The sequence below is a fragment of the Takifugu flavidus genome, chromosome 17 (genome assembly GCF_003711565.1).
Source record: "Takifugu flavidus isolate HTHZ2018 chromosome 17, ASM371156v2, whole genome shotgun sequence".
Classification (NCBI taxonomy): domain Eukaryota; kingdom Metazoa; phylum Chordata; class Actinopteri; order Tetraodontiformes; family Tetraodontidae; genus Takifugu; species Takifugu flavidus.
In genome coordinates this window covers 1,479,668-1,505,556 of record NC_079536.1, presented here as the reverse complement: position 1 = coordinate 1,505,556, position 25,889 = coordinate 1,479,668, and the positions used below count along the sequence as shown (strand labels likewise).

Sequence of the window (25,889 nt, the reverse complement as noted above, 5' to 3'; positions counted from 1 at the left end):
GCTTGGGCTTTTCCTTACGCGTGAATTCACTGGAAGCCACGGACGTTTGAGCACTGCATTGTCCTGCCAGTCAATCTTGGATTTGGTGGCTCCACGGCCAGTTTGTTGATCGATATGTGGTGAGGATACCGCGGCCACATTGACCTCACTTGATACAGACAGTTCAGGAGGAGGTGGTGGCATTAAACTAGTGTCTGGTTCAGGGGTAGGTGGTGGCATTAAACTAGTGTCTGTCAGGGGTAGGTGGTGGCATTAAACTAGTGTTTGCTTCAGGGGTAGGTGGTGGCATTAAACTAGTGTCTGGTTCAGGAGGAGGTGGTGGCAATAAACCAGTGTCTGGTTCAGGGTTAGGTGTTGGTAATAAACCGTTTGACGAACAGTGGATGGACCAGGCTCATCTATTGCACACTGGTTCGGCGCTTTCTCGAGGTCATCAGTGTCATCCTTATCACCGCGTTGCGGTTCTGGATCTACCATTGGCCTCTGCTGGTCACCTGATGCCTCAGTCATCATGATAGCAATGGACGGTGGCCCATCAAGAGTTGAGTGGACTGGTTTGGACGGCTTTGACCCATCTATATTGTTTTCCTCTCCGATTGTGCCCAGACTGGGCAGCGCCACACGGGGATGTGATTCAAGAGTTTCCTCACATGTGCCACTGCCGTCTCCTTTAACCTCCTTATCCAAACATGCATGCTGGGTTATTGTGTGCCCTCAGCTCCACCGTTTTCGTGCTCCGTCGAATGTAGGGTGGGAGTTCTGACAGACTGCTGTCACTGTCGCTATCACTCCACTCGTCAGAAGAAGTGCTACAGGAACACCCCATCTTCTGCAGCCTGAAGCAGAAACAACAAAAAACCACTGCCATGACCACACACACTCAAATAAAGTCATTGACAGATCCGTTCACTGAATCCAGCCTCGTGGAGAAAGAGGAAAGTCCCTCCTCGCCCCCTCCCCAGCCAAGACTAGCACAGATGAGGGGCTCACGCCCCCGCCAATCATCAGAGCGTGAGCAAGGCCGACTTAGGCCACAGTTTGAGGGGCCAGCACATGGTACAAGCCCCGCCCCCACCCGCTTCTCTGTGACTTGCATCAAACCAGCCTAACCCTCATGTGCACGAGCCCCGCGCACGAGTCTGCACTGACACGAAGAAGCGCAACCACATTACCAGAATTCGATTTATATTGAGAACCTTTAGACTTTGGTAGAGTTACAAGCAGAGCTCAACTTGATCCCAACCATCAACTACCAGTTACTTACCTTTGTACCTTTAACGCGTGTGCACGTCAGTAAGTAGATTGTCTATCTTAGAGGGTGATGCTCGGTGGAAGGATCGAAGAATGAGGCGGCAGATCTGATGGTGGTTTCAGCTCAACCTTTAACGGTTAATGTATGTAGGTGTAGCAGCAACACTTTAATATGAAGACTTTTTACTTTGAATCAAAGCTTACAACCCAAAATGGCCTTTTATCTGTTGATCTCACAAAAATAATCTCATGCGAAGTGTTTAAAGCTGCTGTGCTTTGCATTAAAGCCCAAAACGTAAATGTATGAGTGGGTTAAATTGCTGCACATATGACGTACTGTAAAATTTGTTCTGAAAATAATTTAACAATGCAATTTTACCCCACCGTGTCCCAAATTATTACCCAAATATTTTGCTATGATTCTTCTACGATGGCGATGCAACCGTTAAGCATTAAATTGAATGTTAAACATCTTGACAGGTCATAACAGTCCAACATTGGAGCCCTTCTTTCATAGCAGCTTCACAATGCTTGTATCCATAAACTTGTGTTTCTGGACAGTTTCTGATCAATTTCTTGGCATGATGTCATAATATCCTCCCAGTTTTGAGATGAGTCTCAATCATCCAGGTCATAGTTATCCTCATATGAGCTCTGTGTCCACTGGACTCGTCACGTGCACCACCGAGACAATAGAGACCATCCACAAGCGCCGTCTGTTGGACAACAACCTTCCAGACAGAACACTTAAACCAGCCCAAATCTGCACCACACTGGAACCTGTGTTTGAACACCCACTACCTCCAGTACAGAGAAGGCTTCTACAGGCAGAACCATGGTGGCACAATGGGCTCACCAGTATCTCCCATAGTTGCCAGTCTACAGTATACTGGGAGAAGGTTGAAACCCGAGCCCGACATCCTTCACAGGAACCGTCCCAAGCCACTGGTTCGGATATGGTGAAGACACCTGGGTCAAGATTCTAACAAAAGAATTGAAGGCGTCCTCAACCATCCAGGTGACTACATCACATTCATCTGGCCTTCCTGGACTGTGCAGTTAAGATGGAGGACACAAAGCTCAGCATCGAGGTCCACAGAAAACCCACACAGATCAGCACCTCCCATTTGACTCTCATCCCCCACTGGAACACAAGTTGGGTGGAATCAGAACTTTATAACTGGGCTAAAGAAGTAGCCACCACAACCCAAGGCAGGAAGAAGGAACAGGGTCATCTCAAAAAATGTGGTTACCCAGACTGGGCCTCCAGAAACTTGTAAATAGCCAGACCCCAGGAAACAAGAGGATACACACACCACATGTTTTTTATTTAATAAAGGATAAAAAAAGATACTGTCTGATAGCCCAAAACATATAAAATAAAACTTTTTTCAGAATTCACTCCTGATTAACTCAAATAAAAGCCTAACAAACTCAGTACTAACATTAGATAAAAAAAGATGCAAACAGACATATTGCTCAGTGCTTTTTAATAGAAGAAATCAGAATTATGAGCATCAATTATGCAGGTCTGTTAAAAGAAAAACACTGGAACATTCTGTACAGACTGGAATAATCAAACATGGGAAAAGAACCTGGATTTTAAAAAACAAAAAACAAAAGAAAAAAATCCCCTAAAGCAACAATTGAAGAGTTGCAGATTTTGTTCAGCTTCTTTTGCAAAGACTAAAAACAAAATATCCATAGTGGTCCGTTCAAAGCCTTGCATATCTCAATTTAGTTGGACGACGAGTCTCAGCTGATTGGGGCTCTTGTTGTGGGTAGGGTGGGGTAAGGTCTGGGAATGGGGCACGCTTACGTGGTGGCATCCTCAATACCTGTGCGTAGGTCAGTTTGGAGCCCACCTGAAAAGCCAGAGCACAAGGATTTAATTTCAACCATGAGCATTTTTGCAACAGGTCTGCTATAACCTGAGGCATGTGTCCTGTCGGGGGTCTTTGCTGATAAATGTTGATGTGTCTATGACCAATCAGGGCATTCAATTTATGAATGAGTAACATGAATGGACACAACTAAATCAAGCATCAAAAACAACCGAACAAGCAAAACTCACTTGCTGTGCTGGCAGATGAGCTGGTTGGTCGTCAGCCTTGGTTGTTGAACTCTTCTCCGCACTCCTGAAGAGGAACAAGACTCAGGTGTTACCAAGTGCTCCACAAGTGAAATAAAGTGCGAGCGAGGGTGGGAACCATAAACTTACCGATTTAACATTGGCTGAATATTCTTGGAGGGCCGGGGCTCCAACACTGGCCCTGGAAATTCCCCACGGCTGACTTTCTGTGGGAACTCAGCCTGGGGTGTGCGCTGGGACCACACCGTTGCCTTCGGCTTGTCCCCGCTGTCGCCCCCTTCAGCCATCACTCGCTGCTCAGGACAGACGGAGTGAATCTTCGAAGATGGAGTGGAAGCATCTCCACAAGCACCAGGCGGCAAAGTTTGAGTGCCAACATGGTGACGCTCAGGTCTCGGGGTGCCGAGGTCTTCAGGTGCGTTATAAAAGCAAATTAAGACTGAAGGACCATCGCCCTCTTCTCGGCTCCGGATTTTCCATATTCGTGAATTTGCTGGTAGCCACGGACGTTTGAGCGCTGCATTGTCCTGCCAGTCAAATTCAGATTTGTTGGATCGACGGCGAGTTTCTTGATGGTACAATTTTCCCGGATCATCGAATTTGACAGACGAGGTCGTGACATCGGTGTGATGGAAGGACATCGGTGAGGACATCGTGGTCAGACACACATCACCCTCATCTCGGCTTGGGATTTTCCTTACGCGTGAATTCACTGGAAGCCAAGGACGTTTGAGCGCTGCATTGTCCTGCCAGTCAATCTCGGATTTGGTGGCTCCACGGCCAGTTTGTTGATCGATATGTGGTGAGGATACCGTGGCCAGACGCACATTGACCTCACTCGATACAGACAGTTCAGGAGGAGGTGGTGGCATTAAACCAGTGTCTGGTTCAGGAGGAGGTGGTGGCATTAAACCAGTGTCTGGTTCAGGAGAGAGGTGGTGGCATTAAACTAGTGTCTGGTTCAGGAGGAGGTGGTGGCATTAAACTAGTGTCTGGTTCAGGAGGAGGTGGTGGCATTAAACCAGTGTCTGGTTCAGGAGGAGGTGGTGGCATTAAACTAGTGTCTGGTTCAGGAGGAGGTGGTGGCATTAAACCAGTGTCTGGTTCAGGAGGAGGTGGTGGCATTAAACTAGTGTCTGGTTCAGGAGGAGGTGGTGGCAATAAACCAGTGTCTGGTTCAGGGTTAGGTGTTGGTAATAAACCGTTTTGACGAACAGTGGATGGACCAGGCTCATCTATTGCACACTGGTTCGGCGCTTTCTCGAGGTCATCAGTGTCATCCTTATCACCGCGTTGCGGTTCTGGATCTACCATCGGCCTCTGCTGGTCACCTGACGCCTCAGTCATCATGATAGCAATGGACGGTGGCCCAACAAAAGTTGAGTGGACCGGTTTGGACGGCTTTGACCCATCTATATTGTTTTCCTCTCCGATTGTGCCCAGTCTGGGCAGCGCCACACGGGGATGTGATTCAAGAGTTTCCTCACATGTGCCACTGCCGTCTCCTTTAACCTCCTTATCCAAACATGCATGCTGGGTTACTGTGTGCTTCCTCAGCTCCACCGTTTTCGTGCTCCGTCGAATGTAGGGTGGGAGTTCTGACAGACTGCTGTCACTGTCGCTGTCACTCCACTCGTCAGAAGAAGTGCTACAGGAACACCCCATCTTCCGCAGCCTGAAGCAGACAACAAAAAACCACTGCCATGACCACACACACTCAAATAAAGTCATTGACAGATGCGTTCGCTGAATCCAGCCTTGTGGAGAAAGAGGAAAGTCCCTCCTCGCCCCCTCCCCAGCCAAGACTAGCACAGATGAGGGGCTCACGCCCCCGCCAATCATCAGAGCGTCCAGCAAGGCCGACTTAGGCCACAGTTTGAAGGGCCAGCACATGGTACACAAGCCCCGCCCCCACCCGCTTCTCTGTGACTTGCATCAAACCAGCCTAACCCTCATGTGCACGAGCCCCGTGCACGAGTCTGCACTGACACGAAGAAGCGCAACCACATTAGCAGAATTCGATTTATATTGAGAACCTTTAGACTTTGGTAGAGTTGCCAGCAGAGCTCAACTGATCCCAACCATTAACTACCAGTTACTTACCTTTGTACCTTTAACGCGTGTGCACGTCAGTAAGTAGATTGTCTATCTTAGAGGGTGATACTCGGTGGAAGGATCGAAGAATGAGGCGGCAGATCTGACGGTGGTTTCAGCTCAACCTTGAACGGTTAATGTCTGTAGGTGTAGCAGCAACACTTTAATATGAAGACTTTTTACTTTGAATCAAAGCTTACAACCCAAAATGGCCTTTTATCTGTTGATCTCACAAAAATAATCTCATGCAAAGTGTTTAAAGCTGCTGTGCTTTGCATTAAAGCCAAAAATGTAAATGTATGAGTGGGTTAAATTGCTGCATATATGACGTACTGTAAAATGTGTTCTGAAAATAATTTAACAATGCAATTTTACCCCACCGTGTCCCAAATTATTACCCAAATATTTTGCTATGATTCTTTTACGATGGCGATGCAACCGTTAAGCATTAAATTGAATGTTGAACATCTTGACAGCTCATTACAGTCCAACATTGGAGCCCTTCTTTCATAGCAGCTTCACAATGCTTGTATCCAATAAACTTGTGTTTCTGGACAGTTTCTGATCAATTTCTTGGCATGATGTCAGAATATCCTCCCAGTTTTGAGATGAGTCTCAATCATCCAGGTCATAGTTATCCTCATATAAGCTCTGCGTCCACTGGACTCGTCACGTGCACCACCGAGACAATAGAGACCATCCACAGGCGCTGTCTACTGGACAACAACCTTCCAGACAGAACACTTAACACCAGCCCAAATCTGCACCACACTGGAACCTGTGTTTGAACACCCACTACCTCCAGTACAGAGAAGGCTTCTACAGGCAGAACCATGGTGGCACAATGGGCTCACCAGTATCTCCCATAGTTGCCAGTTTACAGTATACTGGGAGAAGGTTGAAACCCGAGCCCGACATCCTTCACAGGAACCGCCCCAAGCCACTGGTTCGGATATGGTTACAGTTTGAGAGGGGCCGGCAAATGGTACACAAGCCCCGCCCCCACCCGCTTCTCTGTGACTTGCATCAAACCAGCCTAACCCTCATGTGCACGAGCCCTGCACACGAGTCTGCACTGACACTAAGAAGCGCAACCACATTAGCAGAATTCGATTTATATTGAGAACCTTTAGACTTTGGTAGAGTTACAAGCAGAGCTCAACTTGATCCCAACCATCAACTACCAGTTACTTACCTTTGTACCTTTAACGCGTGTGCACGTCAGTAAGTAGATTGTCTATCTTAGAGGGTGATGCTCGGTGGAAGGATCGAAGAATGAGGCGGCAGATCTGATGGTGGTTTCAGCTCAACCTTTAACGGTTAATGTATGTAGGTGTAGCAGCAACACTTTAATATGAAGACTTTTTACTTTGAATCAAAGCTTACAACCCAAAATGGCCTTTTATCTGTTGATCTCACAAAAATAATCTCATGCGAAGTTTTTAAAGCTGCTGTGCTTTGCATTAAAGCCCAAAACATAAATGTATGAGTGGGTTAAATTGCTGCACATATGACGTACTGTAAAATTTGTTCTGAAAATAATTTAACAATGCAATTTTACCCCACCGTGTCCCAAATTATTACCCAAATATTTTGCTATGATTCTTCTACGATGGCGATGCAACCGTTAAGCATTAAATTGAATGTTAAACATCTTGACAGGTCATAACAGTCCAACATTGGAGCCCTTCTTTCATAGCAGCTTCACAATGCTTGTATCCAATAAACTTGTGTTTCTGGACAGTTTCTGATCAATTTCTTGGCATGATGTCAGAATATCCTCCCAGTTTTGAGACGAGTCTCAATCATCCAGGTCATAGTTATCCTCATATGAGCTCTGTGTCCACTGGACTCGTCACGTGCACCACCGAGACAATAGAGACCATCCACAAGCGCCGTCTGTTGGACAACAACCTTCCAGACAGAACACTTAACACCAGCCCAAATCTGCACCACACTGGAACCTGTGTTTGAACACCCACTACCTCCAGTACAGAGAAGGCTTCTACAGGCAGAACCATGGTGGCACAATGGGCTCACCAGTATCTCCCATAGTTGCCAGTCTACAGTATACTGGGAGAAGGTTGAAACCCGAGCCCGACATCCTTCACAGGAACCGTCCCAAGCCACTGGTTCGGATGTGGTCACGACACCTGGGTCAAGATTCTAACAAAAGAATTGAAGGCGTTGTCAACCATCCAGATGACTAAATCACATTCATCTGGCCTTCCTGGACTGTGCAGTTAAGATGGAGGACACAAAGCTCAGCATCGAGGTCCACAGAAAACCCACACACAGATCAGCACCTCCCATTTGACGCTCACCCCCCACTGGAACACAAGTTGGGTGGAATCAGAACCTTAACTGGGCTAAAGAAGGCAGGAAGAAGGAACAGGATCATCTCAAAACATGTGGTCACCCAGACTGGGCCTCCAGAAACCTGCAAATAGCCAGACCCCAGCAAACAAGAGGATACAAACACCACCACATTTCTATTTAATAAAGGATAAAAAAAGATACTGTCTGATAGCCCAAAACGTATAAAATAAAACTTTATTCAATATTTCAAATATGCAGTATTAATGCACGAAACAGAGGGTTTACAAACAACATGGCAGGTTTAGTGGTAAATATTGTGTCAGTATTTTACACAAAAACCCACATGCATGAAACAGGACATCACTGCAGCTGACACTAACTCAGGTGTTTCACCTCATGTGAAGATAAAAAAAGATCATTGAGCAAAGGAAATAAACTCCTTAACAGTCTGGCATCAGCATCTCTTGAAGTTCCAGGTTTTACCCTGATTTCCTTGTAACAAATAAGATACCGAGTTGGTTTCCCAAAGATGGAATGCAGGTCAATGAAACCTCTGACCTTCAGGAATACAGGCTCCAGTAGATGGTGTTGAAGAGCAGGTAGGACAGAGGGAACGCCAGACGCGAGTACGAATCTATCAGGTAGCTGTTGCTCACCAGCAGATCCACGTTTTCCCGTACAGACCTTTGTCGGCGGAGTCGAGTCCCCTCTATGGGCCTCGTGTCCGACACCTGGGATGGAGTGGCGAGAGGGTCAGAAGTCAAGGTGGGTGTCATGCGAGGGAATGGAGTCAGCTCCATCTCGTTGTCATGGAAACAGCCATCAAAGGCCATTGCCTGGGTGGCATTAAAGGTGGATGGAATCTGAAACAGCACAGAAAATTATCATTATTATTATAATTGACCACCGGTTGTAGTTCACATTGTTGTCCACTAGAGGGAGACAGTGACTCATACATTTCTGTTAATCTTATTTAAGTCTGACAGAAACTCTGCTGCTATAATCGCTGCTGACCTTCCCCCTCTTCATCTTCCTCGTCTCCTCCAGGGTGGTGCAGTAGTTTACAGCAGCGTATTCGATCACAGACAGAAAGACGAACAGGAAGCTGGTCCACAGGTAGATGTCCACTGCTTTCACATACGACACCTGAGTCAAAAATAAGCACAAAGAGGAAAAACCTGGGCACTCAGGTACACATATCCCGCTCCAAAAGTATATATTTGAGGGAGTTTAATGTAAGTCCCTGAAGGCACCACGCAGCCACAGAAGCAGTTACCTGAGGCATGGAAGACGACACACCTGTGATGATGGTGGACATGGTGAGCACTGTGGTGATACCTGCAGGAGACGGACTTGTTTATGAAGTTCTTTGCATGGTCGGACGTCCACAACAGTTTCTTCACTATTATTAAAAACACCATTATAGACACAATTTAAAATGACCTAAAGAGACACGTGCAGGAACGGCCCTTCGGTCGATCCAGAAGGAAACCCAGGACAGGACGACCATCAGCATGGTGGGAAAGTACGTCTGCAGCATGAAGAAGAAGATGTGCCTCCGCAGGATGAAGGTGATGAACAGGCGGTTGTACCAACCTAGCAGATATACAGGGAGGTAAAACCACAGATTTATGACTTCAGCATTTCTAATTTCTAAAGCAGGATGCAGATTGTCTGGCTAATTGTCTCTGAATTGTCCAGTGGAACATTAAATCAAATATAATGTCACCCGCAACATACGGTTTGTTACTGTGTTTGCGTTATATCTATTGTATCCACTAGATGGCGGTATAATGCCTTATTAAACTACACATTCTTTATCTGACACTTACTATCTCTATCTCGCTCGCTCGCTCGCTCGCTCGCTCGCACACACACACACACACGCACACACGCACACACACGCACACACACACACACACACACACACACACACACCGGTACTGCTGTAGAAAGCGAGGCCACTGGAGGCATGGAACTGCTCAATAAAGAACTGAGACAGGACGATTTCATCGGTCCTCAGAGAATCGTTCCCATTCTTCCAGTACAGCATCAGGTCATTCTCATTATACGCATCTGAGGGGAAGAAAGTGAGAACAAGAGTTCTTCTCTGCATGGGAAACCAAACTCGTGTGTGTGTGTATGTGTGTGTGTGTGTTGTGTGTGTGTGTGTGTGTGTGTGTGTGTGTGTGTGTCTCACAGCTCTCCAGCTCCAGGGAACAGTTCTGAGTGTCCAGAGGGAAGCTGCTGAAGTCCATGGAACACAGCGCTGTCACAGTGACCCTGAAACACATGAATGCATCGTGCTGTGTTTGCTGTACAGCTCTATAATAATAAGTTATTAGGTCTGTTTCTTCTTCGTTGGTGTGATGTTTAATTGTACCTGACACTGAAAAGGATGTTCCCGTCAGGATACACGCGCAGCATGATGTTCTCCATCGTGGTGTCGTGGATGAAAGAGCGCTTGGAGTGCACGAAGAAGACGTCAGGTACCCAAATCTTCTTTACAAGCCTGGAGTCGAAGGTCCTGCTCTGGTTGTTTTGGGATGGGAAGGCCAACCGCTCGTCTTTCCAGTAGTGACGCAGGTAGAGGGTCATGGTGAAGTCCTGCAAGTGAACGCATCATGATTCCAACCACAGACAAAACAAAATCGATCCAAATAAATTTTGATGTGTTCATAAATATGTTTATTTATTATAAACATATTTACACGGATCAGCTCTGTTCTGGCCAAGAATCTACACGATTTAGGATTCTGTCCACACATCTGAGAGTTTACAGTCATCATCCTGAGGGTTCGTGTCCTTTCAGGCTGCGTCGCCGCTGTGACACCCGTGTACATTATTAACTGTTGGCATGTTAGAGATGAAAAGGTGTTTAATCTGAGCTGGGTGGAGACACACAGGGCGCCGTGGAAACCAGTCACCTCCTCTTGACCGCTGGAACTCCATGAAAGAGCCAGTAAGTGGTTGGTTTACATGAAAGTGGAGATGTCGGGGGTCACACACAAGAGCAGGGAAGCTGACAGGAAGTGATGTCAGAGCCTGAAGTGCGTCTTTGAAAGTGTAGTAGGAGAACGGAAAAGGTGCTCGGAGACGTCAGTTTCAGTGGACGTAATAATAAAGGTGGGGGCCTCTCACCATGTTGACCTCTGAGATGCTGTCGATGCTCTCCACCTGCACGTCGATGCCCACGGGGATGGCCGCCCCTGAAACCACGGCAGAAACGTCACACAACCACGGCTGCAGCTCAAACAGACGGCGTGCCGGCGGCCTCTGCACCCACGTGACTGTGCGGTCAACCTCTCCTGACACCATCGTTTGTCTTCATCACACCCACCGTCTCATTAGCAGCTTCAGTTTGTTTAAACCCGAAAGACCCAAAGAGGAAAACAGGCCCTCTGAGCACCAACCACAGTTGCCCACAACCATCAGCTGCACCAGGAAAAAAAAATCAAATAAAAACACAGGATGTCACTGCGGTCAAGCAGGTTTTCATTATTTTTGGCCTCTTTTTTCCTGAAACCCACGAAGTTCAGGAAGGATTTCAGTGAGAAGTGGAAACATCTTCTATATCCGGGAGACTGGGGGGGACTTTTCCCCCGTTTAAAGATGAGAAAAGCCAACTGAAAACAGCTAAATGTCTTCTGACAACTCTCACCTCAGACACACACCCGCACACACAGACAACATTCATCGTTACCCTGGCAACCTCTGTTGCTGCTGGAAAAACCTGAAAGAGAAGGTCACTCTTACTTTTCTCTCATTCCACCGACTCAAAGAATGTTTTTGTCTTTTACTGAGGGAGTTTCAGAACCGAGTTTAAACAGTTTTTAAATAATCTCACACATTTTCCAGCCAGTCGAGTCTCCATGTTCTGGGCTGTTTGTGTTGACGACCTCGGTCGGCTGTTGTGACCAGGGTCCCTTTTTTCTGCACCTGAAATCCGGGGGGACAACGTTCATTCCTGCTCAGCCTGTTTCCCCGGCAGAGAGAATGAACCCGCCCGAGGCCTGAATCACATTCTTCTGTTTCTGGCGTTTTAAGGCAAACGCTGGAGGATCCACCCAAAATAACCCCAAATCAATCCGCCAGTCGAAATAAAGATGAAATCCAACAGTTGTTTGCTTTCAGCTGTTCCAGTGACCAGATTTTTCCAACTCTGGAGCTTTTCTGGGTGAAACTACAGCACCTCTGTTAGTGGGCTGCCCTTTTGTTCTAATAACACAAATTGTGCTTCGAGCAGATTTACAGTTCCATCTTTTTTTGTCCCCAAATATTGTGCGCTTAGCATTTTTTTGAAAATCTTTTAATCCCCGAATGCAACGCTGCAGATGGATCAATTCATGCGGACATAGGCAGCAGAACGCAGGTTTCCATCTGTTTGGTTTTCACTCCAGTCAAAGGTAAAGGTGGAGCGGCGAGCTGGGTCAGATGAGGGAAGCATGAACACACCTGTAGACACTGACAGCCCATAAGCCAACCAGAGCGGTTTGGAGCCTGATAATCCACACCTGAGCTTTTTCATTTTAAAGTCAAGCGCGTGTTTACTTTCCTTCATCCTCCCACATTAAAACCAAACCAAGAAGTGCCGCCTCTCCAGTGTTCCAGCCGCTTATTTAGAAGACTGCAGGGATGAAAAGCTGCTTTCATGCAGGCGTTTGGTGGAAGGAGTTTTGTTTGTGTTACTCCTGAAGGCTGAAGAAATGTTCCTCCTCTATACACGGAACGCCATACATGAAACGGCGGCGGCGGATGTGCTCGAAAAAAGAGGTTAAACTGGTTCAACTCTGGCCCTTTCTAATAAAAACCAGTGTGGAACGTGGTCCTGGGTGAAGAAGGTAAAGGGAACACACACACACACACACACACACACACACACACACACACACACACACACACACACACACACACACAGTAAACTGCAGTGGTGTGTGAAGACAATGGCAGCTGCCATCAGCAGAAGAATGACATCATTGTCTTCACTTAAACAGCTAAAATTGTGTATGATACATGTCATACATCCTTTTGTGTTCCTCAAGTGCTGGCAGGAGCCCGCTGGTTCCTGTTTACACGGTTGGTCTGGGCCAACATCAACACCATTGATCCGACTCCTCCTGCTCCATCCATCAATGACGTGAACATCTGGGCCGCAGGTGAAGAGGCTCAAAGCAGGTCCAAACTCTCAGGTTCCAGCAGCAACGCACATTTAAATGGAAAGAAAGCTGCAATCCACCTGTTTTCATTGATGAAATATGTGCAAATTTCTTTTATTATGAACCCAAGAATGAATCTACTCTGCTGATGAATCAGGTTAATATTAACATATATAATAACATATTTAGATTTTAATAGATTTGTATGGACTTAGATGCTGTGTGTTTGACGTAATATTGGATTAAACCCGATTATTTCTTTAACCGGCAGCAGTGTGTTATATTCTGGATGATTATCCTGTGAATGTGTCCGACAGCAGCCGTACGTTCCCGGAGGAAACGTCTTCGCGTTCAGCGTCACAACGAAATTAAAACGAAATGACGCCATTTGGAAAAGCTGAAAATAAAGATGATTTCAGTTGGAATCAAGAGATTCAGCGGCGCGGCGTAAAGACACAGATTGCACCTATTGTGATATACTGATGGCCAACCCTCCATCTGCTCCAGACATGGAAAATAATCCAGATTAATGCACATCACCCGCACGAGCACGCGCTCCTGATGCTGCCAACAGCCGCTGTATATCTACTACATCGACTTCTCACAGCCCAAGTCTTTGCCCACACACACACACACACACACACACAACACACACACACACACACACACACACACACACAGTAAACTGCAGTGGTGTGTGAAGACAATGGCAGCTGCCATCAGCAGAAGAATGACATCATTGTCTTCACTTAAACAGCTAAAATTGTGTATGATACATGTCATACATCCTTTTGTGTTCCTCAAGTGCTGGCAGGAGCCCGCTGGTTCCTGTTTACACGGTTGGTCTGGGCCAACATCAACACCATTGATCCGACCCCTCCTGCTCCATCCATCAATGACGTGAACATCTGGGCCGCAGGTGAAGAGGCTCAAAGCAGGTCCAAACTCTCAGGTTCCAGCAGCAACGCACATTTAAATGGAAAGAAAGCTGCAATCCACCTGTTTTCATTGATGAAATATGTGCAAATTTCTTTTATTATGAACCCAAGAATGAATCTACTCTGCTGATGAATCAGGTTAATATTAACATATATAATAACATTTAGATTTTAATAGATTTGTATGGACTTAGATGCTGTGTGTTTGACGTAATATTGGATTAAACCCGATTATTTCTTTAACCGGCAGCAGTGTGTTATATTCTGGATGATTATCCTGTGAATGTGTCCGACAGCAGCCGTACGTTCCCGGAGGAAACGTCTTCGCGTTCAGCGTCGCAACGAAATTAAAACGAAATGACGCCTTTTGGAAAAGCTGAAAATAAAGATGATTTCAGTTGGAATCAAGAGATTCAGCGGCGCGGCGTAAAGACACAGATTGCACCTATTGTGATATACTGATGGCCAACCCTCCATCTGCTCCAGACATGGAAAATAATCCAGATTAATGCACATCACCCGCACGAGCACGCGCTCCTGATGCTGCCAACAGCCGCTGTATATCTACTACATCGACTTCTCACAGCCCAAGTCTTTGCCCACACACACACACACACACACACACAAACACACACACACACAAACAAAACACCTCATTTCATTTGTGACGGTGGGTGATTTAATCCACTCACACATCAATCTTCATCACGCCTACGTGGGTGTGCAGCAGGTTGATGGCGCCGATGGTGCACTGGGTCACCCAGTAAGCGGACGTGCCGATCTTAATGCACTGACCCACTTTACATCATTGAGATTGAGTTCACGTGTGTGTGAGCGCGCGCGTGCGTGTGTGTGACACACACCTCCGAAGCCCGGCCTCATGGCGAAGTCGTGCTCCTCGATCCTCAGCAGCTGTTCGCTCTTTATGAGCAGCGTCTTTGTGCTGTCCAGCCTCTTCAGTTTGTGATCAATACGCCTGCGGAAACAGGACGATCAGCCGCTTTGATCAGGTCGTCACGTCCAGCAAAAAAAACCAACAGACTTTGTCTCGCCGGCATCTTTAGAATGTACAAATAATCATGTGTGAAGGAGGGTTATGTAATAACAGCCACTTGTGTGCTGGGGCAGATTATAGCCTGGTCTGTGGTTCTGGACCATCCACGTGTGGTTGAAATGTTCTGAAAGGTGGTCGGATTAACCCGTTGTTGTGCAGGACAGCTGCACAGATGTGACGCATGAGGTCGATCCATAATCCAACCCAGAAAATCCAGGAGCAGAACCAGCAGCAGCACCGGCGGGTTGCTGGTTCGACGCTCACACGTGCAGCTTAGACGCCGCTTACACTGAAAACACCAGGACGCTGTGCTGGACGCGCCCTTGATGGCGTTTAAACAGTCGTCTTTGTCTTTTTTATGCTGATGTTTTGGTTGGAAACACACACCAAGTTTTCGCTGAACAGGCAGAAGCAGAATCACTTTTCTCGCCGTCGGCCTTTTGAATTTGGTCCAATCGAATTCGACAAAATTGCGTAAAAATATGTCAGTCAGTGTGTGTGTGTGTGTGTGTGTGTGGTGTGTGTGTGTGCTGAGTCATAGTTTTGAAACGTGAACTTGATCCAGGCTCAAGAACATCAGTTGTTGATCATTTCACAAATCCATCTGTTTTTCTCAATTTAAGTTGTTTTTCTGTTGTATAAAAGTCTTTCGGAGTGTTCCGTTGGCTTTAACCGTCCTTCTAGCTTCAAACTTCTCTGACTTTCAAAAATATGGATTTTTTTTTTTTTATCACATCTGCTTCACATATTTTAAACCCATTTTTCCTTTCTTTTTTTTCTGTGAGGTATTTGGATGCGTCTCCGCCTGCTTTTCTACGTTTCTGCTGTTTAGATTCCAAAGTTTTTGCACTTTATAACTTTGAAAGCAAATATTTCACCAAATCCATTAAAGAGAATTTCCTGTGTGAAACATTAAAGCTGTATTTAGCGCAGCAAACGCCATCTCTGTATTAGTTTGCACTAATCTCTGTTATTCCTGTGATGCGTTTCACCTGTCAATCAGACAATGGGGGCGGGGCTGACCCCTAACCCAGCAGAGGAAGGTTATTTGGGTTCCTCACACGTTAGAATTTAAAAAAAAGAGCCAAATGTGGTTTTAAGAAGAAAATTCTCTGGAATCAAACCCTTTCCAACGGATTTCTAAAGAATGAGGCGAAAGTTTACGTCATCTCACCCTCCGAACTTGAACTTGCTGTTCTCCTCCAAGAAGACTTCTTTCTGCTTCCTCCGCCCAGAGTTGCGTCCGCCGGTCACCATGGCAACCACGCTGGCCGCGGCCAGTACCAGGCAGGTCACGGCTCCCAGCTTCATCTTTCACAGGCTCCCGCACCACCACGGACATGGCGTCGGCATCCCGGCCACCGCGAGCCCACCTGAAGACTCCGGCTGCTGTTGGCACATCTGTCAGCAGCTACAATCCTGGATCAGAACATAACACATCAGCCGTGCGTCCGCGGTCCTGCCGGAGTGTGTGCAGGCTTCCAGCCTCTGGAGGAACATCCCTCTGACCACTGCTCCTCCGTCCTCAGCCGTCCGCCTCTGTCTGCTTCAGCGGCGCTTCTGCGCATCCTTCTATCGCTGATTAAAATCAATATGAATCCATTCCTCGTAGCGATAGAGGAATGACACTAATTCCACCCTAATCCTCTTATCTACAGCCACCGCAATCTTTCACTAACCTACAAACAGTCACACACACAAACCCATCAGTAATCAGGATTTTGTCAGCAGGACAATGAAAAATCAGGCACCTGGTGTGATTATATAAGGTTACAGCACACCTCCGCCATGTGAGAGAAAACGAGCACAGGTTTAGAAGCAGCTTGTGTTAATATATAGAGAATATTAAAAAAAAGGTTGGTAAGTTTAAAGCCAGTCTGACCCCGACTCACCTGACCTCACACCTGTCCTGAGCTCCCTGCTGGCGGGGTGCAGCGATGGTGAAGGGTCCTCCCAGATTAACTCCACGCCATGATGAGGATGATGATGATGATGATGATGAGGCAGACAAGTGTTGCTAATTCCTAAATCAATTCCTCTGGAGATTAATCTGGGCTTGTTGGACAACTGACTCGCTAACGTCGAACAGACAGAACAGCCAAGAACTCTTCTGTTTCCTGGCAGGTGACCTGTTTCCTGTGTTGAAAGCTGGTTCATGCTGCCATCGGTGTGTGTGTGTGTGTGTGGTGTGTGTGTGTGTGAGCGCTCTTTGTTGTGGTGAATAAACTGATTTATTGGGTGATTAGCACATAATAAAAAGCAAACTTAAAAAAGGTCCAACTGGTTCTGCAGGTGCCCACAGCGACCGTTAGAGTTGTTCTAATAAGACGAAGTTGAGTCATCTGATATTGTTTTACTGTTGTGCGTCTGTGTGCGTCTGTGCGTCTGTGTGTGTGTGAGCATGTGTGAGCTTTCAGAATGCAGCACATAGCTGATGGTGGGCAGCAGCCCCTAAAACAGCTCTGCTTTGAAAGTGAATCCTAGTGACATTTGATGGAGGGTCCTGTGTGTGTGTGTGTGTGTGTGTGTGTGTGTGTGTGTGTGTGTGTGTTCAAATTTTCTGATCAAAACCACACTCCACCCATCCAGAGGGTGTGTGTTAATTTGGAGTGACCTCACTGTAGCAAGTGAGTGAGTGCGTGTGTGTGTGCGTGTGTGAGTGTGCGTGTGTGAGTGTGTGAGTGTGCGTGTGTGAGAGTGTGTGTGTGTGTGTGTCCTATTCTCTAAATAACCTGCTGATCCAGTCATACTCAGTCTCAGGAGGCAGCTCCAGGCTCGACTGCTCTGACTTTCTCTGCTGGATTTCCTTAGCGGTGCAGCAGCTGAGTCTTTTCACTCTTGGTTCTTGGCTCAGAACAGAGGAAGCTGATGTCTAACCCCATTGGTTCACGCTCGCCCAAGAGTAACCACTGAACTTCTGTAAGTAAAAATAGTTTTTATCCACTTTAAGAATTAAAACTTAATTTTGTTGAAGAGTGTGTGAGAGAGAGGCTAAAAAAGTTAATTTTAGATTTAATAGTGCCAAAAAACTGTCGCACATTTCTGCTTCCAAATGAAAAACAAGACTGTGACGCTGCAGCACCGAGCATCCCTGTGTGTGCACGTGCACGTGCTGCAACATCTGCTGCTAACAGCTCAAAGAACGCTGCACTAAAACTGGAGTCCAGCTGAGATTAAATAAAAACCTTTAGTGTTCAGTAACGAATAAAAGCTGCTTTCGAGACGCAGGCTGACGTCAGTGTTTGAAGTTTCGGTGACGTTACCCTGATGACGGTCGTCCGGGCCGGCTGTCATCGCCGCGTCAGTCGGAGTGGTGTGTTCATACCTGTCCGTGTTAGCAAACGTCAACAAAGGATCTTTCCCTCCAGCTTTAGAAGCTTTCTGGAATCTTTGCTTTATTTCAATGACAGAGAGTCCAGGAAGCTTAAAGGCCCTTTAAAACTCATATTTACCTTTACTAATAGTTGATAAAGTTTAAGTGTACAGTCTATTTTGTGTATAAAGGCTCTGTGATGTGGCGATGTAATGTGGGGCTCTGAGGAAGTTTGTTTAAATAAGCATTTAACCGTGATTTCTTGATTTCTTCTAGTTTATTTAAGGTGAGTTTGTGGTTTTAAAAGCTTTTTCAGGGCTGGGAAGGGTCAGATCCTCCTGACAACTCAGAAAGCTGCAAGTTCTGACAGGTTTCACTGCCTGACATTTATAGGGAAAGTACCTTTAATTAGATTTCTTCCTCTTGTGTTTCCTCTGCATGTATGTGTCTGAATTTAAATCTTTTAGGAAAACGTTCCTGCCGGGAGAAGCTGAAGAGAAGGACGGGCTGAGACAACCGTGACCAAAGGATGGACTGAGGAACGGTCTGGAGGTGTTTCTGTGGCTCGGGAGTGTGTGCGGCTAAAAGGAAATCATGTCAGCGATACACACCTGGGCCTGTTTCCTCCTCTGTATCAGCTTCAGCACGCAGGACAAAACCCCAGGTAGGACACAAGCGCTTCTTTGTCCAACAGATCTGTGAGCAGGACACATAGAAAGGTTTCCCTCTACTGAACCTGAAACACAGAACAGCCTCGAAGCCTCTTTCTGAACAAGAACAACCGACCTAAACCTAAATATTGGGTGCTCAATCCAAATCTTGCCTGTTATTTTTAAAAAACACAATCTGAAAATGAGCAATAATCGTAAAGAGGTCAAATTACTGCCTGACTTTAGATGCCAGCAGGCTGCAGCCAATTAAAGCGCTGCTGTTACACACGTTGCAGATGTGAGTCAGTAACCTGAGTGGTCATTCCGTAGTTTCCAGGAACAGAGGAACAAATGTGAGCCTCGCGTGCACGTCGGTGGACAAACGCACCAGTAAACGACCAGTTTCACTTCCAGTCTCGCAGCACAGAAGCTGTTAGTGATAAAATAAGAATAACAACAAATTAAGATAGCAGACGTTCATCTTTATGCTCATTTAATTATCTGTCGGTTTCTAAAGTCGTCATGACCAAAGATGAGATCAAACACGTCACACCCAGTCATGAGTCGACAAAGGGAAGAGAAACATAAAGAATCTGCTGTGACTCATCACGTTTACACCATTTCCTCTTTCTGTGAACTGAAATTCTTCCTTGAGAGATGCCTCACGTCTCTGAATGGATACTGATTACTGCTGGTGGGAAGTTTGGGACAATAAAGGCCTGGGATTTTTGAGAGTGCCCCCCCTCTGACCGTCCCCTTCATGTTTCAGCCGTGACGGTGGTGTGCGCCGTGTCGGAGGACTGCGTGCTCCCCTGCAGCTTCCATCCTGGCAGCAATGAAACCATTCAGTGGTTCAGACAGGGCCTGGGGGTGTACACCTTTAAACGGGGCGATGGCAGCGAGGACGGCAGAAATAAGGGCCACGAGCAACTCGCCGGGCGCGGCTCCATTTACCCACCCCTGGTATCCCACGGCAACGCCACGCTGATCATCAGGAGAAGCGGACTCAAGGACCGAGGAACTTACAGGTGTCACGTGAGCACCTCAGAGGGTGAACAGAACGCAAAGGTCATCGTCAAGGTGGAAGGTGAGTGCACGCAAGTCAAAACAGCAACTTAACAAACTGGGTTTGAGTAACAGAGTTCTGACGTTCTCCTGCCCGTCAGGCTATTTTAGGATGTGACATTTGGAGTCCATCATCTGGTCAAGTGCTGCTGAGAAACATTTTGACAATGTGTGTGTGTGTGTGCGTGTGTGTGTGTGTAGCACCCATCCAGGGATTGTCTCTAGACCTGTCGAGGCTCAGCGGCTACGAGGAGATGAAGTGCACGGTACGCAACGTCTTCCCAGCTCCTCGTGTCACCTGGACGACCGAACCGCGCACGTTTGAGGAGCTGCGGCCGATCACGCGCATGCTGGCGGACAAACACGGGCTGTACACGGTCGACAGCCGTCTGAAGAGGCTGAACGGCCGCCCCGACCTCTTGTACATCTGCCGAGTCAGCAGTTCTTATGGAGGTCCTGCCTGGACCACCTCGCTCAGGGTCCGAGGTATGACATGACAAATGAAGGAGACGCGCTGTGACTCATCTGTACTGACTTTGTGGCTCCATTTCCTCCATTTTCTACTTTGGAAGAAATTCGAGGGACTCAGGGAAGAGACCTGACCCTCCCCTGTAAAGCCCCTGATTACCTCACCCACCCCCACCTACAGTGGAGCTTTTCCAATGGCGAGGACCCCTCCCACATCCTCACGTACGACACCAAATCCGGGCACAGCGTCTCCTCAGCCACCTGGGGCAACCACGTGGAGCTGGACAGGTTCAAGGTGGAATTTGGAGACGGTTCCCTGCGGCTGATGGACCCGCGGCACTCGCAGCACTCGGGCAGCTTCGTCTGCGTGTTCTCGGCGCCGCACAGCATGCACACGGAACGCAACGATGTCACCATCAACGAGCTAATGGGTGAGGTCACAAACATGGTCAAAGAACAAAGATGAGCCCAGAACTTAAATATTGTTGATTTAAGATGAGGAAGAGCAATAACATGAATAGAAACGTGATGAAAGACAAATTTCAAGTGTGTTTATGGAAGTGATTAGTGAGGATTTGTCACCGGTGCACAGGTGAGCGCAGTAGTTCAGAAGCATCTTACTGGTGGGTCGCTGGTCTGGTGATCGCGGTGCTGGTTCTGGTTCTGGTGGGTGTACTGGCATACCTGAAGCTGAGAGGTAAAGCTATCTAGTTACTTATTACAGACAGGAGGCAACAATTTGAGATAGATAAATAGATAAATGATAAATGCAAACAAAATATTTCATTCAAGTTGATGAATTAAATTAATATTTTATCTCATTATTTAACAACAGACAGGAAACAGGTTTTTCTATGTTTTCAATGATGAATGAAGTGTATTATGTAAAAATAATATCCGACTGAATATTCTGTAAAATTACGTCATCTGTGATTTAGGAAGCGCGTCCAAGCACACAAAAGACCCAGAGGAGGCAGCAGAGCTTCATTTGGTCAAAGGTCAGTGAAATAAAGAATCTACAGTTCGGCACAAAGCCACATGGTGGCGCCAGAGAAGAGAAACCACAATCCGTCAGGATCAAAATGGGAAATGGCAACAAAAAGTTGAACAAAAATGACCATAAATCCGTAGAATTGATCAATTCTGGGAGACAGACATTCAAAATCAGATAGTTATTCGCTGAATGGCAGTGAATAAAACAGCTAAGGTCCCAAGATTAACGTGAATATGAACTCTTTCAACTTTGACTCCAACAGACTCGACGGAAGGAAGCGGCCCGCTGGCTGTGAGCAGCACCAACAGACCCTCAGGAGTCCAGAACACCTCAGAATTAACCTGAACATGATAAAAACCACCCAGAAAGCCTGAGGACCAACCACCAAACTAACATGAAAAAACAGACACAGATGGCTTTGATGGTTTTGGTCTTTTTTCCCCTCTGTTGAAGAAATAAAGGTGCTGTTTTATTACAGTTGCCAAGTGGGAATCGGAGAAGTTTCTGTGGGAAACGTTTAGCAAGTTTTCAGAAACTGAACGTTTGCTGTATTAGCACTGTTTAATCATTATTTTGCTATTAAAAGGACTAATCATCGTCTCTGTCACCTCTTTACCTCTGAAATGAGAGAAATCTTGTTTCTTTCTCTTTTATATTTTTGTTTACTGACAATGCTATCATGGTAATTTTATGAACAATAACCAAAAATTAAAAAATCCTCATCAATGCTTAATCAAAGCTTCCTTTGTAGTATTAGAAAAACATGGTTTTATTTACATACATTCAAAGGAAAACTTGACTCAACTGTCAGGGTTGTTTACTGGTGTCTAACTTCCGGAAACAATGTTTACGAGTTACTGCACAACAAGGACAAAGTCTAATGTACAATCTACAGGTGTGAGTTTCACTGTGATCTCACACACACACACACACACACACACACACGCACCGATCAGACCAGTTGGACTCTGCTGCCAGTGAAACATTCCCGTACTGGATTTTAATGGAAATCATGTCAACGTATCAGCGTCCTCTGTTGCTGGTGGGCCTAATTTTCCTGTGGACTTTGAGGGGGGGAGGTGAGTGACCCTTGTTGAATCAGTGTTTGAACAAAGATGAAATTCATTTTTAGCTCCTTCTTGAAATCTAAAGATAGAATCTCTTATAATTATGAAGATTTGCTTCAGTTTCTTTGATCAGTGTCAACGTTAAACTTTTTAGAAAATAAAGTGGGCTCATTCAGTGGGATCTAACTTTTGCTGAAATGAGTAAATAAGCTCCAGATCAGCGGTGGAACATCAGTAATGTCAGCAGGCGTTGAAGCTCCTGAAGCTCACACACAGCACTGCAGGAGCCTTCACACCCAGATCCTCACAATATTCACCTGAGCTGAACCGAGTTTTAAAAGAAATACACTTTTAGGCTGAAAAGGACTAAAATGTAGCAGCAAATGAAACAGAAACCTGAACAGCTGAGCTCTGGAATCTTGTGGAACCTGCCTGCGCTCTGCTCACATTCCAAAGTCCACACCTTCACACGACCGAGTCAAATATTAATCTGAAGGTTGATGGTGCTTCTTCATCTGTTGCTTCACAGAATCAACAGTCTGTGTTGTGGGACACAGATGCATCCTTCCGTGCACTTTCCTCCCTGGACGAGATACTCTCATCCACTGGATGCAAATGCCAAACAAAAATATCACCCATTCATACTATGACAACAAAGACCAGCTGGGATCACAGATACCATCTTTCCAAAGCCGGACTTCACTCTTCCAGGACCAGATCTCCAGAGGGAACGCCTCGCTGCTGCTGATGTGGGTGAAGGTGGAGGACCAAGGTCAATACATGTGTTACAGCAGCACTGACATTGACAACTCAGAGAACTTCATAGAGCTGAAGGTGGAAGGTCAGTCTCCACCACCCAGGAAGTGATCCAGCAGTATTTCTGAAGAGTATGTGATTGTGTTCTTTTGGACCAACTCACACAGAAGATGTTCCTTCTTCTTTGTCTTTGCAGCTCTGATCCGTAACGTCAACATCAAGCAGGTAAATGACACAATCACCTGCAGCTCAGAGAGGATCTACCCAGAACCTGAGCTCAGCTGGTCCACGAACCCTCCCTCCCCCATGAGGGATCCACCAAAACCTGAGGTCCAGCTGATGGAAGATGGGCTCTACAAGATCAGCTCTACGATTGTCAAGAACTCGACTGCTCTGAGCTACAGCTGCACCGTCAGCGCCGGCAGAAACAAAAGGAAAACCACTTTGTTTAAAGCACGTAGGTGTTTCTGCTGTTTACTGAAAGATCCTTCATGAGGCGTCGCTATAAACTTATTTTCCTCTTTTATCTGTCTTCATCTGAGGTCCCGTCACTGTGTCGGCCCATGAAACAACAATATTCTGCCCCCAGTTAAACACTGCAGTGGCAGATCTCACCTGGAAGTTCAACCAGGCAGAGATCATCCTGAATCGCACAGTCGGTGCCGATGATCTGGTGTCAGACAGCTGGAAGCATCACGTGAAGAATGTGTCCCAGTCAGGTGACCTCACGTTGCAACATGTGTCTTCACCCCAGGAGGGAACGTACACATGTGACCTCAGTAACGGCGAGGAAACATACGTCACCATCACGGCGTTGACCGTCAGCAAGAGTCTAGGTGAGACAGTCGGTGGGTCAAACCGGGAATATTCCTGCTTTGTCAGAACTGAAGAAGCCTTCTGGATAGAAGGCGAAATGTCTTCAAGAGAAGAAACCCAGTCCAGTTGACAGAGAAAACTACCTCGGATACAATGACCTGGATGACTGAGAATTTACACAGACATTTTGTCAGAATGTGTGTGGAATCTTTGGAAAGTTCTCCTGTGGTCTCTGCTGGCTGATCACCATCACACGGTTGAAGCCTGTTAAAGATTAAAAATGAAGGAATCTACACAAAAAATGGATTTTAACAAAACCCTGTTTGAAAATGTGTCCAGAATATTTGGCTTTTTCGTGTGGAAGGTTTTGGGTGATACTATGAGAGACTTTTGATTAAAATTAAAGTTAAACCAGCCCAAATTTGACAGATTAAAAGTAACCTCATGAAGTAGAAAAAGGAAAATAATGAACCCAAAACCACCACAAAAGTTTGTAAAAAGCATCTTCATGTCATCAGTCAGCTGATTTAATGAAGAATCATTATTAAGGTTTGAGTGTTGACCTGAATTTCTTTGTATTTCAGCTGAAAAGCAAACTGGCCAGGTTGGAATCATAGTTGGAATCATAGTTGGAGTCATAGTTGCTGCAGTTGCTGCAGGTGCAGTAATTTGCTACTGCAAAAAAAATAGAGCCAAAGATCAACCACAACAGATGGAATCAAGGTAACTATTTGTTCATTTATAATCCACTTCCTCGTCTTACATTTCATTACCTAATTAATCCTTCACCCTCTGCAGACATTTTAATAAAAGTTGGAGATTTTAAAATTCAAAGAGAAACTGATGTGAAATAAAAGAAAAGCTTCATATTCATTTAAGAGAGAAACCCTGATCGGTTCTTTATGCTGTCATAGTTTTGCGTCTTCATTTTTCAGCTGATTTTTAAAAACTGATTTCTTTTAAATTTGCCAGCAGGGAAAATGGAAAACCTGATGCATTAGAAATGAGAGACAGGAGCAGCTCTGATGAAAGAGAGCAGATGCTCAACCCAGCAACATGATCCGACACCAACACGATGTCTGGAGGCTTCAGGTCAAAGGGACACCAGGAGACGACTGTTGCTTCTCCACTGAAAAAATGATGTTTAAAGGCTTAAAACGGCGCCATCAGACAATCACAGTCCATGAAAACTGACCTCAACCATCAAAAGGACCTGGAGAATCAGCACACAGGTCCAGCTTCAGAAGGTTTGAGGCTTCCCATCATGTCGTACAGGGAAGCCAGATCCAGATACTTGATGTTCAGTGACTTGGACACCTGAGGGAGGTCTCCAGAAGTTCTACTGAGGAATGAAAGAGTGGACGGGTCAGTTTTAGTCTCTTTATAAGCAGCTGGTTTATTGGGGAAGCTGCTGATGATAAAGGCTGATCAGTTACGTTAGCTAAAGAAGGTCTGTAACTTCAGATCACATTCAGGATTAACACTGTAAAAACATGAGAGTTTGTGGGAAAAGGATCTTTTGATGTGTTTCAATGACCAATATTGTTTGTGTATTTGCTGTCATATTTTACAAATGTTCAGTTACGTTCTGTGAACGCTGGTGCTGAAATCATTATTTTTCTCTCAATGAAAATATTTAATATATAGAAAATACAGACAATGATGCACCTAGAGATCAAAATAATCATAAAGGAGAAAAAGACCTTAGATAATAGAAAAATATATTTAAACGATAATGATGTATATAATGAATAAAAAAAATAAAGTAAATCAGGCCCTTCATCTTATTATGTGGTTACTGGAAATGTCTCTAAAGTGTAGAAGTGTCAACAAGTTAAAAGCAGCCGTATAAAAAT

At 45.8% G+C, this 25,889-nt stretch overlaps 4 protein-coding genes across 7 annotated transcripts; 2 read left to right on the top strand and 2 right to left on the bottom strand.

Annotated features, from left to right (window-relative positions):
- Positions 1-2,966: 2,966 nt before the first annotated feature.
- LOC130514236 (uncharacterized) lies at positions 2,967-4,986 on the bottom strand. The gene is made up of 3 exons (XM_057013724.1): positions 3,473-4,986; positions 3,326-3,389; positions 2,967-3,116 (listed from the first exon to the last, which is right to left on the bottom strand). The coding sequence occupies exons 1-3, from the start codon at positions 4,249-4,251 to the stop codon at positions 2,967-2,969; spliced, it is 993 nt and encodes a 330-aa protein (XP_056869704.1). The 5' UTR covers positions 4,252-4,986.
- Positions 4,987-7,972: 2,986 nt separating this feature from the next.
- LOC130514233 (gamma-aminobutyric acid receptor subunit rho-3-like) lies at positions 7,973-17,599 on the bottom strand. Of its 3 annotated transcripts, none has more exons than XM_057013717.1 (12): positions 16,797-17,599; positions 16,079-16,323; positions 14,714-14,826; positions 10,898-10,965; positions 10,468-10,605; positions 10,140-10,363; positions 9,957-10,039; positions 9,695-9,832; positions 9,200-9,352; positions 9,033-9,094; positions 8,771-8,902; positions 7,973-8,619 (listed from the first exon to the last, which is right to left on the bottom strand). In XM_057013717.1, the coding sequence occupies exons 2-12, from the start codon at positions 16,213-16,215 to the stop codon at positions 8,317-8,319; spliced, it is 1,551 nt and encodes a 516-aa protein (XP_056869697.1). In that variant the 5' UTR covers positions 16,216-16,323; positions 16,797-17,599; the 3' UTR covers positions 7,973-8,316. The 3 variants fall into 3 exon arrangements, with proteins under 3 accessions (XP_056869697.1, XP_056869698.1, XP_056869699.1); XM_057013718.1 differs by having other exon boundaries at positions 16,079-16,315; XM_057013719.1 differs by lacking the exon at positions 10,468-10,605 and having other exon boundaries at positions 16,079-17,599.
- A 71-nt stretch (positions 17,600-17,670) lies between these two features.
- On the top strand, positions 17,671-21,992 carry hhla2b.1 (HERV-H LTR-associating 2b, tandem duplicate 1). The gene is made up of 8 exons (XM_057013721.1): positions 17,671-17,823; positions 18,685-18,881; positions 19,637-19,954; positions 20,134-20,418; positions 20,505-20,836; positions 20,998-21,097; positions 21,339-21,398; positions 21,657-21,992. Exons 2-8 carry the CDS (start codon positions 18,812-18,814, stop codon positions 21,737-21,739), a joined length of 1,248 nt encoding a protein of 415 aa, XP_056869701.1. The 5' UTR covers positions 17,671-17,823; positions 18,685-18,811; the 3' UTR covers positions 21,740-21,992.
- A 305-nt stretch (positions 21,993-22,297) lies between these two features.
- hhla2b.2 (HERV-H LTR-associating 2b, tandem duplicate 2) lies at positions 22,298-25,815 on the top strand. Of its 2 annotated transcripts, none has more exons than XM_057013723.1 (6): positions 22,298-22,473; positions 22,991-23,302; positions 23,414-23,674; positions 23,760-24,053; positions 24,618-24,756; positions 25,009-25,815. In XM_057013723.1, exons 1-6 carry the CDS (start codon positions 22,398-22,400, stop codon positions 25,091-25,093), a joined length of 1,167 nt encoding a protein of 388 aa, XP_056869703.1. In that variant the 5' UTR covers positions 22,298-22,397; the 3' UTR covers positions 25,094-25,815. The 2 variants fall into 2 exon arrangements, with proteins under 2 accessions (XP_056869703.1, XP_056869702.1); XM_057013722.1 differs by having other exon boundaries at positions 25,006-25,815.
- Positions 25,816-25,889: the final 74 nt, after the last annotated feature.